Below are 19,344 nucleotides of genomic sequence, written 5' to 3'. Positions count from 1 at the left end.
CTAATTTTATGATCTTATCTTATATAAAAAGAGAATAGGATTGGATATTTTCACTGAACACAACTTTTTCTAAGAATCTGGCTGTCACGCATTCGATGTAACATTAATTTGTATTGTGTTAGTACCTCTTTTAAGAATTTAAGTTGGTCGGTATCTTGTGAGAACAAGACCTTTCCATATGCGCTGATGTTATGCAAACTGCTGCAAGTGACCTGAAAAACACGTAATTAAGCCGCTCTAATCATACAATGTAGTTGGAAGCATTGAAACTGTAAGGGTTCGACTAGAGGTAGTTTACATTTGCCTATACATTTTTCTTAGATGAGACCAGTGTTATAGTTTTAACTTGACCAATCACAAACAACTGCTTCAGCTGTTTTTCCCTCTTCCTCATCCTTGTTCTTCTTCAAGGTAATGAGTAATGACTTTCTTCACTTTTTATCTATTTCATTTCTCTAACTATGAAACTCTATTTTGCCTTTCTAGAAGTAAAAATGTTTGGCTAAGATTTCTTATCAGATTGCTATTTTCTTAGTGCTTGGTTGAATTAAAAAAGATTTTTTAAGTTTGCTCGTCATGGGAATTTATTGTGTTTTGACAATTTTACAAATTTTTGGTTTTATTGGCTGAGATGATTAATTGCTTTTGGATGTTTGGGAGGGTTGTTTATGCGTGGTTCTTTTTGTTTATAGAGGTTGTCAGTCGTGTACTTTTCCTTACTGTGGATTGTGTTTTTGTTTTATGGGAGCTACAACCGTACTGCTGAAATATTATGCTTGTACGCATCGCTTTTAGTTAGAGGCCAAAGAACCTACTGTCATAAACACTTTTCACTCTATAAATACTTCAAACATCATACTTTTATAGATAATCATATATTCCGTATTGCTTAATTACATGCTTTTGTTCCCCACGGAAAATGATCTTTAATCCACTTTTAGAATTCGTCATGTTCTAGGATAATTTCCATAACTCATCTCATAGCTTAGGGATGGTTAAAACTAATGTGGGAACAATCAGCTCCTATATTGAATGTATTACTTGCAGTTACTAGACTTGACTACTATGTGCTTACAATCTACAACCTTTCCTTCGGATTGTTGAAAATTGGCATCACCTTCTCTTTAAAGCAGGTGCATCTGCCTTTGCGAGGATAAAAGGTTTACGTTGTGTATCGTAAGATCAATTTATTATTTTCTGTTACATTGATTGTCTTTGCACAATTCTATTTGTAGTTGTCATGTATATTGTGATTAGATCTGGAATTTGGGTCATGACTCTTTGAGTTTTATTGCTCTACGATAGCTTGATGATAGCTGCAACGCTGCATTTTTGTTGTATTCCACAAATGCATGCCTATGGAGGCTGTTGATTTGGTTCCAGCCTACTCCAGTATAGCGTTGTCCTGCTGTAAGTCGCCATCTGCCAGTTTTCTTACTTTTTGCTTTTCGAGTTGCACATTTTCATTTAACTTTCACTCTGAATTCTTAACTAATGTCTTTCTTTGTTGCATTAATCTGTACTAAATCTGTAACAGACACAACTTTTTTAAATTGAAAGCGCAAGAATTTCATCCTTTTTTCACGGATTGTTTTACACATTTTAAAGAGAGGCAAAATGAGAGATCTAATGGCTTTATTATAGTCTATTGCATATCAAATTATTTTAGAGTAATATTCTTTACTACTCTCTCAATTCCGCTTAATTATATACATTTGATTAACATATACCTTACATGTATTCAAAAAGTGTATAAAATCAAATAGAATGGAGGGAGTATCATATTTACTATTATCTTGGTTGTTGCATTTTATCAGTGAATCTTCTGCTTCAAAGACATTAACATAGACATTAACGAAATGAAATGACAATAGAGTGATAAGTATTACTCCATTTTTATTAGTCGGGAATTTCTCACTTGATCAGAGTGGTAGCCAATTATGGGTTCTCAGAACTTGGTATTAAATAGTAAGTACTGTAACAATGGTATCCTTTCCCTTCACGTGCCAATAACTGATATACAACGTAATAAATTGGTTGCTTTCTTTTACTCAACTTTCATGAGTGAATCTTTGTTGTTGGGATTCTACGCTTGCATAAAGAACTGTCAGTTGGAATGACAGATTATTTTACTACACGGCCTACTGTAGGCTGCAACTATCCTCAGAAGAAGACTCCTCTTGATTCATTTCCTCTAGACGGCTTCTTTCAGGAAATGGCCTTCTGGTAAAACTAATCCATACCCATATGACCATTTTACTCACGCTACTTGCAAATTGCCATTGAATCACGGTATTAAGTGTGAAACCCGTCTTATTTATTCTCAGCTTCATATGTGTTCATTTGTTATTGTTTGCAGTTAAATTGTCTTAAAGGTAATTTAGCCGCAAGCTTATTATGTTAAAAACTAAAAAGTTGCTGGATCAAACTTTTAATAATCGTCGGTTGTGTCAAGCCTGTCTCAACCTCTTTTCTTTAGTGGTTGTGAAGGCATGGCCCAAACTCACTAACATTACATCATGGTCATATCGTGTGTTATTGGGTCAATACGAAAGTGCACGAGAGTGGTAATTCGTCGTCCAGCACACGATATATTACTCAAATGGTAAAAATGATCACAATTGTTATGTCAAAGGGCATACAAGCATGTAATGATAACGTTTGGTAACATGCAGACTCGCACAATATGCAGGCCTTCATTCCTTAATTATTTTTTAAAAAATCTTTAAAACAAATTTGTTTATTGTTTAACCCAAATTTAACGATTCTAACTTTGCTGCCGAAAAAAGAAAAAAAAAAACACTATTCTAACTTTGTTAACGTGACTGTCTCAGATACGGACGTTCAATGTTGTTCTCTACCGGGCAATTTAGAGATGATCTTGAATATGCTTTGGTGAAACATGTGAAATTAATTAACACCAACCGAATTGGGCGTTTATATCTTAAGTACCAACAAGTTTAAAACTTACATGTACAACATTGTGCTTGAAAAGCAATAAAATTCCTGTAATACTCCGTATTTATAAGTCTTGGGGTACTCTATCGAGTAGGCCTTACTCTGTCGAGTAAGGGTAAGTTGCGAAATAAAATAGTTTCTGACCTGTTGGGTACTCGATCGAGTAGCTGTGGCACTCGATCGAGTAGGGGGGTACTCGATCGAGTACCTTAGCTACTCGATCGAGTAGCCGGTTTACGGGGAGTTTTTCTCGGGTTTTGTTAATTATGCGATTAAGATATATAATCTTTCCGTCATCATTCTAAACACTTTTACAAAAACCTAATTTACTGTTAAAGAGAGAAAGCAAGTTCATTCATCATCCTAATCGCATTGTTGACAAATTCCGGAGCTAGAGGTGTCGGATTTCATTGTTCTTTGCATCATAGTGTTCCTTGCGTCAAGGGTAAGTCCTACATACCAATTTTATAGCGTTTGGTTGACTTTGTTTAAACCCTAATTTTGGGATTGGGGGTTTTTATGATTTGTTGTGTTGGTAGTGATTATGTGATTATATGATAGGAGAAGGATTTGTAAAGGAGAAGTTTTGAGACAGCTGCTAGATCGTCTGATGATTGTGTTGCTTTCCAGGTAGGATTTCCTACTCAGTATTAGTCCCATAATGGGATGATTGTTGATGTGTTGAGATTGATTGTTTGATATAGTAATTGTATTGTGACGGCTGTGATTGTGATTGTGATTGGTTGTCTATGGTTCTCGAGATGCGTTCTCGGCTGAGTGGAGTCACTTGCGGGAGTGGCTTCACGCCCTAGTTTCGCCCTTCGTGGAACCCGCCACGGAAGGGGATGTGCACATTAATGGGACAGGGTTATCGCTCGGTATGATGAGCGGGGCTTAGGTGGGAACGGCTGCGGTCCCCCACTGGCAGGGCTGGTCCAGTGGACAGTCGGTGATTGAGATTGTTGGGATTGGCGTGGTTGTGTGTGTGTGACGGTTAAGCTGTCTGTTTATCTTATTGTTGATATATTGAATTGTGTGATTAGTATCGACCCGTTTAAATGTTTTAAAAACGTGGTGATCCATTCGGGGTGGTGAGCGATTATTGAAAGGTATGATATGACGCGTATGGGATAGCTGGGATGAGTCATCACGTGGCAGTTAGAAGTCTTCCGCTGTGTCAGACGGTGTCTTATAGCTTTGATAGTTTTAGCAGTAGACCGTTTGAGAATGTTGTATTTCAGTTTATTAGTTTTGGTTTTGATCATGTAATCACTTAAACTATTTACTTTTAAATATGTTTCTTTATTGTCTTATGAATATCATTGCCTCGAGTAACCGAGATGGTGACATCCTTATACCTGAGTGGTCCTGGTAAGGCACTTGGAGTATGGGGGTGTTACAAATGGTATCAGAGCGACGATCCTGAAACCTGTAACCAATGAACCCAATAAACATAAGGAGTCAATTAAAATGAATCCGGGGTAAAGGTTGTAGGAGCTAATGCAAAGACTTGGGAGACGTCCTAAAGTCGCGAACTCGCCCTATAATTTTGAACCGGTCACATGGGATATGAGTCGGGATCGCTATGTGTTTACCTTGTACTTTGTGTACCTATGGAGTGATGTGTGGCATGAATCAGTGGATGTATGTATGTGGAGAATAGGGAATGTGTAGAAAAGATGGTGATAATGTGATTTCGTATGTTGTTGATTGAAAGCATGTTGCATGATAGTTGATTTACAATGTTGGTTGGAATTGTTAGAAAAGTGTATGAGAATGATGAGTAATGTGTTGGAAATAGATGAATTGATTGGAAAAGATGGAGTAGCAATTGCATAAGAATATGAATTTTGTGATTACGAATATGTTTAGGTGACGAAGTGTAATTGTAATGTTGTTGTATTAGTAACATGGGAATATGATTCGTAAGGTATGATATATTTTGTGTTGCGAAAAGTTATAAAATTAAAACATGTGGGTAATATGTGATTGGTAAGTTGAATGATATATGTGCATCGGGTTATTTGTTGCTTAAGTTTTGAAAATAGTAACATGTGGTTAGGGATACTGGTTTTGTGAGTATTGAGTTGTTTTGTTTACCATTGTTATCGTTTAAGTGTTTGAAAGAGAAAATCGAATAGTTATGTCGTCTCATTACAGCAAAGTTGTCTTTAAACTGTTATAACTTGAGATGCATAAATGATTTTAATGTGATTCCAATTGGAGGTGATAGCTTGTCCTTTTACGATTCTAACGATAGGTCACACGCCCAAATTGACCAAGAAATGAGTGAGTTATGACTGTTTTACGAAAACTGGACGGTGCTGAGAATTGGGGTACTCGATCGAGTAACTAGGATACTCGATCAAGTAGGGGGGTACTCGATCGAGTAGCCTTGGGTACTCGATCGAGTAGCCCTGGTAATTTGTTTACGTGCTTCTGATCTTCACCTACTCGACCGAGTAAGTCACTTACTCGATCGAGTGGCCTGTACTCGATCTAGTGACCCCTGTTTTGGGTCATATGCTTATCTTTTGACTTCGTTGCATATTATGTTTAATTCAAAGGCGTCATTTTGCTTCTTTATGCATTGTTTTACATGTATGTTGGTCTTGACGCGTAAGTTACCCAATTTTGTGGTGTAAAGAGTGGCACCTATGATGGGTATGAGTTCGGTGGGGAGGGCATGATTTATATGTGTTGGGATTGGTAAGACTTAATTCAGGCATAGAGCATGTTGTGTGGGACGAGATGAGTGACATGATTGTATGTTGAGTAATGAAAATGTAAGTGAATGTGAGCAAGGCATGATGTAAGTTTAAGGAACGTGAGAATGAAAAGAGTGAAAGAAAGGATGTGGATAGTAGCAACCTGAGATGTATAATAAATTATGGAGGGAGATGGTTAGAAATAGTGTTGAGTAAGAACATATGTAATGAAAGGTCGTTTGGAAATAGTGGTATATAGCGAACTTAATGGAGGCATGTCGCGACGTAGATTTGCAGATAGTGAGTGAGATTGGGAGATTTGGTTCATTAAGAGGTGAAACTAATGTGTGACTTCCTTGGGCAATTAATGGTATGAAATAAATTTGGATTTCTAGAGAGGTACAAAGGAGATGCAATTGTTTGAACAGTGAACGTTGATTTTATGGATAAATTAGTGGCAAGGGTGAGTGATAGCATAATAAGAGGATATCTATGGTAAGGAAGAGGGAGATGATATCGATATAAAATAATGAGATGTGAGTTCTTGAACAATGAGAAGGTAACCGGAGCACTAGAGAGTTAGATAGAAATAATGAAGAGTTGAGTTAATAAGGGATTTTGTCAAGGGCAAAAGAAAAGAATGAGGGGAATAAAACTAAGGAAATGTCCACCGAGGTTATGTGATATAAAAGTAAGGAATCGTCGAGATGTATGATACTATCATGAGGATTTGAGTTTACTGATTATATAGAAGTTCCGAAACAACATGATTAGTTTTGAGTTTTGAGGAATTAAGGAAAGCAAGAAGTTGGTAGAATACCTGCATGATATGAGATTTTGGCGGAGAGTTAGATGACAATACAAATAAGATAGTATTGGGAATAATGTTGAGGTAATTTTGTTGATGGGTTTGTTGTTCGTTGTTTGGGATGTTAACCTAAGATAGGAAAGAAATCGTGATGTTTAGAGATGAGTGAAAAGGGTTCAATGTCCGGATAGTGGTAGACTGGTAGTGTTATGGTTTTTGACTAATGGTTAAGAGTGACGGTATGTTAGAGAGATGGTAATTCTAAAGAGGCTGATTTTGTAGAGACTGAATTGATAAGTATGGCTGTGAGGAAGTATAAGACATAGTCTTGGGAGGCGGTTTCTCATAGTGAGTGTTAGCTATATGGTTATGTATGGCAGAAGGTGTTGGGCATGCGAATGGAAGAATGTGATGAGGGGCATGCGAGTTAAGCTCGGGTGACAGGTAACCTTGGTTGAGTGGTAACTTACGTGATCAGGATTGATTGGTTGGATGTGATTATGGGTCTATGTTATATATAAATATTTGTGTGAGGTTCTGACCTCACAAGAAGTGGTATGGTGTGATAATTATAAAGTTGTTATATGATTGTTTTGTAATTTATGTTGGGTACGGTATACTAATTGAATGATATCCAAAAGGGTAATAATTTGATTAATTTAACATGGCTAGTTATAATTTTGTGTGTATTAATAACACGTGTGTATTCCGTGAAATGGTAAAGATGATGTTCATGAGATGCTTATCTGTTTATCCATATCATATGTTGCGTGGTGATTTAATAAGTGGATTTGAGTAAGTTTTTCTTGTCTGGGAAATTATTCTGAGTCGGTATTTATGGGAGTTGTATGCAGTCGTGATGACTATCGATGTGGTTGTGGTGCCTCGGGTGGTGATCCGAGCACGATATTTAGTGTTGTGATGCGGGTATTTTCGCACTGCTGATCATGTGTTTGTTGGTGGCGGTGTTATGATGCCGTCACCGGTCGTGGTGGAGTAGGCAGGGATGATTATGATTCGAGTTTCGAAAGTACATAGCAGATTATACATAGATTGTTGTTTTGTTTGATATTGTTCCTGCGAGTTTTCATTTGTGTAGATAGACAGTTGTCTTGTTTATTGATGTTTTCTTTACCTGGTTAAGTTGGGAATGAGGGTAGAGTATGATATACATAGAGTTGTATATGTTTTCGTTGTTGTCATAGTATAGTGACATTCTGTTAATAGGACACGGTTGTGAGAGGTTATTACAATAATTATGATCTTGTTCTAGTTAAGGTTTCAGTAGACATGGTAATGGCAAGTGAGTCGTAGAACATGTGTGGTAATGACCCGAAAGATGCAGGTGGTTCATAATCTTTTGTTGAGACAGTGAGTGTAGGGTATTGGGAATTAGTGTCATGTTAACTTGTGTATGAGTTTTGCGGTAATGGAAGAAAGAACTTGAGGATCTAGTGTGCGTGTACGTAACGAGTGTGGATCGTGAGTTATGCTTCTGGGAGAGAAGTGCCTTACATAGAGAGGTATGTTGTTTTGCAGTAATAATGAAGAGTTGGTATGGTGATTTTGCTACGAGTTTTATGGTATAGGTTAGGTGGTATGCCAAATGAGTTGAGTTATGAGAAATGTTTAAGTAAGAGAGCCTTGGATATATGCATGGTGAGTGTTTGGTTTATAGACGGTTATCTTTGACATGTGGTGGTAAAGAGGGGAATGAAAAGATATATCTAGGATTTAGTATTAGTGAGTTACGAGGACGTAACATTTGTCTTAAGAGGAGTAGATGCGATAAAAGAGAGTTTCATGGTGGTGCATGTTGTAATATAATTGGAAGTAGAGTGTTAGCGTAGCGTGAAGGAGGGATTTGTTTTGTGGATGATACTTATAAAAGGCCATGGCCGTGCTTGTAGTAGCGTGATGTTTAGGAGTGTGAGAATATTTCACTAATGTTGTGATTGGATGATGAGGTTATGAGTGTGAGTAAACTTCGAGGACGAAGTTCCTTTTAAGGGTGGTAGAATGTAACATTCCGTTTGATGTCTATGAGTGTCTTGATTTTAGATTTGATAGTTGATGATATTATGGAGCTAGCAGCATTAGAGGATGGTAATTGATTATGTATGGAGTTGGTGTCGTGAGAAATATATATATGTGGTAGATACGATATAGTGATCATGTTGTGGAAGTAAACATAGTTGGTAGAATGGGGTTAAGAGTTCATGTTCTATGTTCGGTCGAGTTCTTGAGTCCTTAGCTAAGTTGTTGTGTCTTGGTCGAGTCGGTATGGTTGTTTTTATGTATGGGTTGAACTTCGGGGACGAAGTTCTTTTTAAGGAGGGAAGACTGTAATACTCCGTATTTATAAGTCTTGGGGTACTCTATCGAGTAGGCCTTACTCTGTCGAGTAAGGGTAAGTTGCGAAATAAAATAGTTTCTGACCTGTTGGGTACTCGATCGAGTAGCTGTGGCACTCGATCGAGTAGGGGGGTACTCGATCGAGTACCTTAGCTACTCGATCGAGTAGCCGGTTTACGGGGAGTTTTTCTCGGGTTTTGTTAATTATGCGATTAAGATATATAATCTTTCCGTCATCATTCTAAACACTTTTACAAAAACCTAATTTACTGTTAAAGAGAGAAAGCAAGTTCATTCATCATCCTAATCGCATTGTTGACAAATTCCGGAGCTAGAGGTGTCGGATTTCATTGTTCTTTGCATCATAGTGTTCCTTGCGTCAAGGGTAAGTCCTACATACCAATTTTATAGCGTTTGGTTGACTTTGTTTAAACCCTAATTTTGGGATTGGGGGTTTTTATGATTTGTTGTGTTGGTAGTGATTATGTGATTATATGATAGGAGAAGGATTTGTAAAGGAGAGGTTTTGAGACAAATTTGCTAGATCGTCGATGATTGTGTTGCTTTCCGGGGGATTTCCTACTCGGTATTAGTCCCATAATGGGATGATTGTTGATGTGTTGAGATTGATTGTTTGATATAGTAATTGTATTGTGACGGCCGTGATTGTGATTGTGATTGTTTGTCTATGGTTCTCGAGATGCGTTCTCGGGTGAGTGGAGTCACTTGCGGGAGTGGCTTCACGCCCTAGTTTCGCCCTTCGTGGAACCCGCCACGGAAGGGATGTGCACATTAATGGGACAGGGTTATCGCTCGGTATGATGAGCGGGGCTTAGGTGGGAACGGCTGCGTCCCCATCGGCGGGGCTGGTCCAAAGGTGGACGATCGGTGATTGAGATTGTTGGGATTGGCGTGGTTGTGTGTGTGTGACGGTTAAGGCCTCTGCTTTATCTTATTGTTGATATATATTGAATTGTGTGATTAGTACTTGACCCCGTTTAAATGTTTTAAAAATCGTGGTGATCCATTCGGGGTGGTGAGCGATTATTGAGCGGTATGATATGACGCGTATGGGATAGGCGGATGAGTCATCACGTGGCGATTAGAAGTCTTCCGCTTGTGTCGACGGTGTCTTATAGCTTTGATAGTTTTAGCAGTAGACCGTTTGAGAATGTTGTATTTCAGTTTATTAGTTTTGGTTTTGATCATGTAATCACTTAAACTATTTACTTTTAAATATGTTTCTTTATTGTCTTATGAATATCATTGCCTCGGGTAACCGAGATGGTGACATCCTTATACCTGAGTGGTCCTGGTAAGGCACTTGGAGTATGGGGGTGTTACAATTCCTGTGAGAGAGATACGGATTTGATGTGGTTAGTTTTAACTACTACTCTCTCTGTTTCGGTCAATTGTTGTTCTTTTATTTTGGTACAAAGACCAAGGAAATATGAGAGGACCAATTAATAAATGACATGTGGAATAAACTGGGTGTGAATGATCGATTTCTTTATCAAATGCATTCCTAAAATAGAAACGACAACAATGGTCTTAGATATCCCAAAATAGAATAGGAAAACAATTGTCTTAGATACCCAAAATAGAATAGGACAACAAATGACTGGAACAGAGAGATTACTACTTACAAATTCTGCAAAATAATTACCGTTTACCAAATTGAGAACACAACAAAGTCCCACAACACAATGTTGCACCCGAATTCGAGCTTATGTCAATCTCAGACAACGACTGAATAAATTAGTGTTTGCCAACGTGCAAAACAGGTTACGGATAAAAAAGAAACAAACTAATTCTATATGATAGGTTCCATGTAACTATTCCTAAATGATGATTACGTATCGTAGATACAATTAACACATATGAAGTATATATTATAAATTTTGATATCGTGTTTGTCCCACATAAAAAAGTTATTTCCGTATCGTTTCCACATAGGAAGCAACGAGAATCATGGATATTCTTATAGATAATGCGGTATGCTTTGTTATTGTTGTAAGTGAGAAGTGTTGAATACCGCGCGCGACTTTCCAGCTAGTGTGTATAAAACAAACGTAAAGAATTAAATGAAACGGGAGGAAGTGTTTTATTTGAAAAAGATATTTAATCATATGTAAACAAATAATTAGATATATAAAGTGTTTTATCTTTTATTCTCTTTGAAAAAAAAAAGATATTTTAATCATATGTAAACATATAATTACATATAAAATGTAACAATATAATTAGGGTGCTGATTTTCGCAATACACATTTTACTTATCGCAGTACATTATTGACTGTTATACCCCTCTCATTTTCCCTCTCTAACTTCTCTCTAATTTATTCTCTCTCATTTCACATGCCCTATGGTTAATGAACAAAATTTATGTTAATCATGTACTCCGAACTACATTGAAACAAAATCCTTGTTAATGAATATGTAATACGTCGACAATTTATACACTTTGTTAATGAATTAATTTTATGAACACTAAAACTACATTCAGAAGTCATAACTACATTTGAAAAATAAAAAAATTCAAGCAATTACTCGTAATGTGTAAAGTTTCAAGCCATTGTGTATGTACTACGCTGAACAACCTCCCCAACACAATCACCACCGTCAGCCACCCGCCGTAAACCCGCCAATACTAGCCGTCTAACCTTTCCCTTCCCACACCTCTCCCTCCGGCAAGTGGTCCTTCTCACCAGCCTGTTGACCGGAATCCGATGACACATGCTTCTTTCTCGTCGGCTAGCATGCCCATGTCCGACGACATCCGACCACACCTTATCCCCACCAATTAACAATAAATACGTGTACACAACCGCCATCCACCACGATACCACAACCACCAAACTCGACCCACATCGACCACCAACCTCCGACAGCCTCACCGGCTTACGTCTTTTTATACAATCGAGCGTCGCCACTCGTACTCGTTGCCTCTAATGTCAGCCTCTATCTGTGCCACCATGTGCGCCGCCCTCCCTCCTTCTACACCACCGCGCTGCCCTTCCTCACGCCGGCCGTCCTCTCAAGCCCACCATACCACCGTCGCTCCTCGTGTTACCCTCCAACCAACATCGAACAACTAATATAAAAATCTAACTAATCTCAAACTCTAATAGAACAACTATACTCTTATAAAATGAAACAATAAACAACTAATTTGATTAATAGATTGTAAATTTGTAATTTATGAATTATTTACATGCTCTTCAATTAATTTAAGTTTCATAATGTGATAGATTTGAGAGGGGTGTGGATTCAATGAATTAGGTTTATTTTCTGTTTTTACTAAGGGTAGCTAAATGGAAAAAACTGTGTAAAAAGTACTAAAATGAGTAAAATACGTACTACGAAAATAAATTGCGTATAATTAAGCACAAAATTACCCGTTACAACTCACGAGTGTCAAACTACTACATCATGAATGTATTTAAACCGTGTTAAGTTGAAGACGGATTTACCCGTCTTAAATAGCCGATTTAGTTTTACACTTTTTTTCAGACTCTCCTGTTATTTTCTCTCTCTTCCGACAGGTGCACGCTCACTCCTCCATACTCTCCTCTATTATTTCACTCCTAGATTTTCTGCTTATCGAACTTGCACACCAAATAATAATAAAATACTACTCCGTAACAAATTCCATTAAAAACAAAATCAATATTCAACAACTTGAGCTCAATATTTTGCAGTATCTTCTTCATCTTCAACTTAAACCTTATTTTTTTCGCCGATTCCTTCAACAATGGTGATTATTTTATCCCTCTCTTTCGTTATTTATTTCTGCTATCTACTTTAGTACTTTACTGTCATTGTCTATTTATAGAAACCTTTAGCACTTCCTATATCGCTTTCTACTTTTTATTTATTTAATATTATATTCCGTCATCCTACTTTTTCCGCCATTTTTGTCAAGCTGTTGTTAATTTTATCTTTGATTAATTGGTGTAATGACATGTTACGAAGATCAGGCTGATATTAAATTTCCCTTTTATACTAATGTAAATTAATTGCGTTGATTTCCTTGCCTAAATGAAGCTTCTGAATGATTTTTTTTATGCGTATTACGTTTTCGCCGACTTATATTTGCTTCAATCTACTGTTATTTTGTTGATACTAATGTTTTTGATTAGTTACATATTAATTTTTACGCGGTATTATGCTATGCTACAACTACATTGTCGGATTTTCGTGTTTTGTCGAATTTGCGTTACAGTTAGAGTTATTTGTAGGTATTTTCAGCTGTAGCCTGTAGAAGAGCTAGATTATATTCTTAATATGTTTAACCTAATTCTCGGATTCACTTACATTAAGCTGCTTTAGTCTTATTTGTTATTTTCAGAATCTAAGCTTGCATAGGTGCTATTCAAACAACATAGTTTCCCAATTTTGATGCATAGTACTGTAGTAGGATAGCTAGAGTAAGGGGAGAAGTAATGGAGGACAACCATAATGATGATGATTTATGGGGGAATGTGCTTAGGCCATCATCGGTGAAGACGTTCAAGTCCACATTGTCAGGGAGATCGACTCCTAGAGGTTCTCCCACGTTAAAGAGGCTTTCTTCTGGTCGAACTCCTAGACGTGATGGGAGGTCTAGCACGGCTAAGTTTACGTGGTTTAGGAGTAATAGGTTGGTCTATTGGTTGCTTCTCATAACTCTATGGACTTATGGTGGGTTCTACATTCAGTCGAGGTGGGCTCATGGGGAGAACAGAGGAAATGGTGCTGGGTTTGGTATAGATCAACAGAATGTGAATGTTGGTTCTGAGGGGAATGTACGGCGAGAGTTGATTTCAGATGAGATTTTGATTGATGTCAAGAAAAGGAATGGAACCAAGTTTGATAGTAGCCTGAATTTGTCAATGGCTGAGAAGTCGAATAATATCTTACCTTCTCCGATACTACCTCCTCGAGTGGGAGTGTCCAACAAGAGGATGAGTAGGAAGGAACGACGTGGTTTACGAGGCAAAGCACGTGAGAGAAAAAAGGTCACGGAAAAGGATGTGATTAGAGGGGCAGAGGCCGAGGAAGATCAAATTCGAATGACTAATTCTACCTTTCGGTTGCTTGTGGGTCCCTTTGGGTCAACTGAAGATAGAATTTTAGAGTGGAATCGTGAGAAGAGATCTGGGACATGTGATAGGAATGAACTCTTTGCACGGCTAGTCTGGTCTAGGAACTTTGTCTTGGTCTTTCATGAATTGTCGATGACAGGCGCACCACTTTCAATGCTGGAGCTGGCTACAGAGCTTTTGAGTTGTGGGGCCACAGTCCATGCTGTTATACTTAATAGGAGGGGAGGGTTGATGGCGGAGCTTACAAGAAGAAAGATCAAGATCATTGATGACAAGGCTGAGCTCAGCTTTAAGGCCGCTATGAAGGCAGACCTTGTCATCGCAGGATCTGCAGTATGCGCACAATGGATAGGTATATTTTTGTTATATCTGATGTTATGTGTATGCTAGATGTTTATCTGTTCAGCTTGCTTAACTACTGGATCAAAAGTAGTTTAACCGAAGTATCATGTTATCTGGTTGTCGACTGTCTACTTTATTATACTCTTTTGTTTATTTGATTCAGTATGATGTTCAGTTCCAGACTTACTGGTTGATATGCTTTGGGATTTCTATCCAATGTTCTCCATGATGTCTTAGTGCTTTTCTTAGGGCCTCACATGTTTGAGCTGTTATCGCCCAACTCCCATGGGTAAGCTAATTTCCAACCTAATATTACGTATAAGAAACCCCTTTTTAAGGATCTTGGTTTACAATTAGAAGGCGTCGTTTGTCAAGGGGTGCCAAGGACCTTTATACAGATTACGGAGTATTGATTTTTGTTTGGTGAATTTTAGTTCGTGGAACGCCTGTGCTTCTTGTAAAGTTGTTGGTTAGTAATGCATGTACGAAGAAAATACGAATGGCTTAATATATGAAGTAGATTCTTGGAGCTTTTATCCCTACAACCAGGAGTTCTCTGACTTCTAAGATTAGTACTCCTGAATTAGTTATTGCTCGAAAGCATCTTAAATGGAGACTTTCTGTCATACAAGGATTTATATACTCCCTCCATTTCTTCATATTCTTCCTATTTTCCAAAATTCCCTCGCATGCTTTAAAAGTGTGAAGAACATGGTGAAAAGAAGGTTAGTTAGTAACATATGCTTGTGCTGTTAAGAAAATATGAATTGTTTCTTGATCTGAGTAGTTTATTGCATCTCATGAGTTTAGTAAGATGCATCAACTTTCTCCTTGTAAGGTTGCATACATCGGAACCTTTGAACATAAAAAAAACTGCCCTTGTGGCTCCATATACACCAAAAACTCATATGGAACAATGAACGTGCAAGGTATCATCTTCATTTCAAAGTGCAACACCTGAATGTTTTTTTTCCTGTTTCAAATGTGGCCTGTGGAAGTGTCAATTCAAAGACTATACATCTGAGGTAGTACTCTTATTGTTTATTTTTTGAGTTTTATTTTAAAGTTTTTGAGTTCTGCTTTAGTATAAAGTTTTTGAGCACATTTACTAAAACATTACACTAAAAAAATATAATATTGCTCAAAAACTATATTTATAAATGGTAATATGCTCAGAAAAAATGTGTATATGCTCAAAAACTACAAGGTTTGAGGTACTACCTCAGATGCGTAATCCTTTTTCTCTGGAAGTGTGCATGATTTGCGCCTATATTGATTTCATCCTACTTTAATACATGTGTACGAGCAAGTGATATTTTACTTCATTCCACATGATATTTAGAGCCTTCAGCTCTCCATTTCTGCTCTTACAGAAATCTGAACCTACAAGGTACAAATTAGTTTAATCTAGTGTGCCAGGTAGGTTTCTTGCTCAATGCTTTTGAAGATACAGGTTGCCTTGTACTTCTCCTCTCATCCACCACTTATGATATGAAGAGACCATAAAAGTTATTTAGATGAGCTATTATTTTTTGTATCTATTTTATGCTTTCTCATGGATTAGACTTCTGCCGTAGGCGATGGGTTTACTTGGGAGGATCTGTATATCATTTTTAGTCTGTTTGGCAATATACAACACCTTTCGCTGTACTAAGTCATTTAATTGTGTATCTATTGCCTTTTTGTTTTCAGTGGAAGCATATCTAAATAGTTTTTCTCCTCTACAGAGCATTATCTTGCATTTTATAGTGCTGGTTCAAATCAAATTGCTTGGTGGATCATGGAGAACCGGGAAGAATATTTTGAACGCTCAAAGCACATGCTCAATCGAGTAAAAATGATTGCATTTCTTTCTGAAATGCAGTCAAAACAGTGGTTGAACTGGTCTACAGAAAATAACATCAAATTAACTACCCAAACTGCCGTGATTCCCTTATCTGTCAATGATGAACTGGCCTTTGTAGCGGGGATATCTTGTTCACTTAATACTCCTTTAGCAAATCCAGAGCGAATGTTACAGAAAAGGCAAATGCTAAGAGATGCAGTAAGGGAAGAAATGGGTTTGACTGATAATGATATGCTAGTGATATCTCTAGGTAGCATAAATGCTGCTAAGGGTCAACTTCTACTTGTTGAATCAGCGAATTTGGTAATTGAAGAGATCCCTTCTAAAACTAAAATCAGATTGAAGCCTTTGCTAGAGGGAGAGCTGAATGCCACCTCATTGGCAGGGAAGTTTCATTTAAGAGGTTCGCCTCAGAAGCTGAAGAATTACTTGAAATTGCACAGAGATAATTCCAACCAGGAAATACCTGCCAATGCTCTTAAGATCCTGATTGGTTCTGTTGGATCCAAGAGCAACAAGGTGATGTATGTCAAAGAAATTCTCGACTTTTTGTCGAAACATCCAAATTTGTCAAACTCCGTTATCTGGAGTCCAACCACAACACATGTTACTTCCCTGTATTCTGCGGCTGATGTTTACGTCACTAATTCCCAGGTGAAATTTTGATTTGGCTTATGTTTCCTATTAGAGGGGCTATTAATTGTTCTAGCACAACGTCAGAATGCCTATCATGAAGTACGTTTATCTAGGTGAAGTGGAACTAAAAAATTTCGTCCATCGAGTTCTTTTGTTTATGTTTTTTTCCTAATAGATTTGATTTCTTCGCTTATCCTTTTTCTGACATTGTTTCTTCTATCATTTAACTTCACCAGGCATACTATATACATTCTAAACAACTGATTCACTTACAAGCTTGCATTTAGTGTTTTCTTGATAAACATTATGACAATTAGTCTCCGTAGTCAATATAGATGGATAGGATAAGACTGATTGAGGAGAGATTATGCTGTCAGTGGCTTTCCTCAATGACAAATACTTAGGTAAGATGGTCCTACATCGGATGGTGTGAATTTAAGGTTTCACAGTGAATTTTTTGAAGTCAAAGTTGAGAACTCATCTCGAGACCTCAAAACCTTACTGTGTGCTACCATAGGAGTTGATAGGGCAATTCGACTAAAAGTTGGTTTTCATCAATTATCTCATTTTCCAGTTTTACATATCATTACATCATGTCTTCCCCTCCTGGAGTACAAGATCATATGACATTTACTATTCCTGTGCTAAGCCTCACTTATTTCCTGGTTCAGTTTATTAGGATATAACTTCTTTACATGTAACAGTTTCTCCATGCTTAACTCTTCTAAGCTAAGAGACAAAACAAGAAACATAACGAAAGAGTGATTGTTTTCCCAAGGCCATATCTCAACATTGGATGCATATAATAGAGTCCATGCCAGATTCCAGAACAAACCCTATTATGACACACTGACACCCACATCAAATGTCTTATGTAGATTGTACTTGGTACAGACAAATAATGGTGATGAAATTATTGTTCACAGGGTCTTGGCGAGACATTTGGAAGAGTCACAATCGAGGCTATGGCATTTGGTCTTCCTGTAAGTCTGAATCATCATCATATATTATGATTGTTTATTCACTTTTCTACTCGGACATAAAACTTTTGACTAGATTACATCATGCCTGTCAGCACATCTTCGTTTTTGGACTGATCACTAAGTCTTGTATAAGATGATCTCACATGTGAGATCGTATCATTTAAGTCTTCATGATAAAGAGTTTATCTTATCCCACTTTCTTCCTGACTCGGTAGTCAGCCTCAGTGCATCACTATCATAATGCCCTCGTCCAGGATACTTCCCATTTTGGAAATATGGCCACCTCCAAGTTGCAGAAACATTTGTGATTCGGTCGCATCAGTCTATTATTGAAGTACCACCACCATACTCTTCTGGGCCTTGCTTATTTGTCATTTGTAGGGCTTTAGCATTTTCCCATCTGATAGATTGTATTCTTCATAGAGGTGTCGAGTAAGGGCTCTACAGAAATCTTCCCATAACCCTATACATAATGAAGCTTCAGTCTGTGATTCACGTGCATCATATCTGCCATGAATTCCTTTAAGAATGTTGGGGACTGACTACTGAGGCTATAAACTTGCAGCATAGGAGTAAACCTAGTGTTGTGAAGACTTAATAAGTTCAATTTTTTTTGCTATTTTAGGCAGTTTTACAATTTGCGTGTACTTAAAATATCCTTGACTACCCCCTCCCAGGCTCCGACATGTCTTCTTTTTCCTTTTAGAGTGAAATCTAGATGACTTTCATAGTTGAACTAATAATTCTTGGGAGTGAGAATTTTTTAGTTCTTTTCCTGACGCGTTAATAACTAAATAAGATACGATCAAATGACAAATTCTTGTGGGGCTCATGGAGCAGGTACTTGGAACTGACGCGGGTGGTACAACAGAGATTGTAGAGCAAAATATTACAGGTCGCCTGCATCCTCTAGGTCGTCCAGGTACCAAAGTGCTTGCTGAAAATCTCAGGTACTTGTTGAAAAACCCTTCTATTAGGCAGCAAATGGGAGTGAAAGGCAGGGAGAAAGTAGAAAGGATGTACTTGAAGAGACACATGTATAAGTTGTTCTTCGAGCTCCTTTTCAAGTGCATGCGAATTAAGTGACCTGTATTACTTTCACGTTTTTGTTTCATTCTTTCATTTACTAGGAACTGAGGTTATTCAGTAATAGAAGCAAAGTTAAGGAGCACCAGGCATCAGAATTAGATACCTTGAAATTAGTTTGGTAAATACCGTCTGAAGTTGTCTTCTTGTAATCTGAAAAGTAGACAATCGTTACTTGTAGTGTACGTAAAGTGGATGGAGCTAGAAATACCTGGGAACGGAATTATGGGTGGAAGGTTGCTTTTGGAGTTCAAAATTTGTTACTTTTCTTCTTATGCACAACTTTGTAGAACTCTTTGGTAAAGATCTTTATAGAAGAAAAGTGCTCCTTTAAAAAACAAATACAGTTTCCCCTGTACTATCAATTTTCATGGTGTTAAACAACAAGGTTCTTGAGGTTTTTAGTTGAGGTGTACCGTTAACTTTTCCGCCAATACTTTTCAGGTTTCGACTTTTATTTCACGTTTTAGACAAGTGTAATCATTGTCGTCAAACATAACCCAAGTCAAAGTGGTTAGATCTCAGACCTCTGTAG

At 37.5% G+C, this 19,344-nt stretch overlaps 1 protein-coding gene across 2 annotated transcripts; it reads left to right on the top strand.

Moving 5' to 3' along the window:
* The first annotated feature begins 12,340 nt into the window (after positions 1–12,340).
* On the top strand, positions 12,341–19,213 carry LOC141599751 (uncharacterized). 2 transcript variants are annotated; one of them, XM_074419859.1, is made up of 5 exons: positions 12,341–12,586; positions 13,181–14,268; positions 15,986–16,758; positions 17,667–17,723; positions 18,564–19,213. In XM_074419859.1, the coding sequence occupies exons 2-5, from the start codon at positions 13,275–13,277 to the stop codon at positions 18,807–18,809; spliced, it is 2,070 nt and encodes a 689-aa protein (XP_074275960.1). In that variant the 5' UTR covers positions 12,341–12,586; positions 13,181–13,274; the 3' UTR covers positions 18,810–19,213. The 2 variants fall into 2 exon arrangements, with proteins under 2 accessions (XP_074275960.1, XP_074275961.1); XM_074419860.1 differs by having other exon boundaries at positions 12,432–12,586; positions 13,162–14,268.
* The last annotated feature ends 131 nt before the right edge of the window (positions 19,214–19,344 follow it).

Source organism: Silene latifolia, chromosome 9, assembly GCF_048544455.1.
Source record: "Silene latifolia isolate original U9 population chromosome 9, ASM4854445v1, whole genome shotgun sequence".
In the NCBI taxonomy this organism is placed as follows: domain Eukaryota; kingdom Viridiplantae; phylum Streptophyta; class Magnoliopsida; order Caryophyllales; family Caryophyllaceae; genus Silene; species Silene latifolia.
This window is presented reverse-complemented; position numbering and strand designations above follow the sequence as displayed.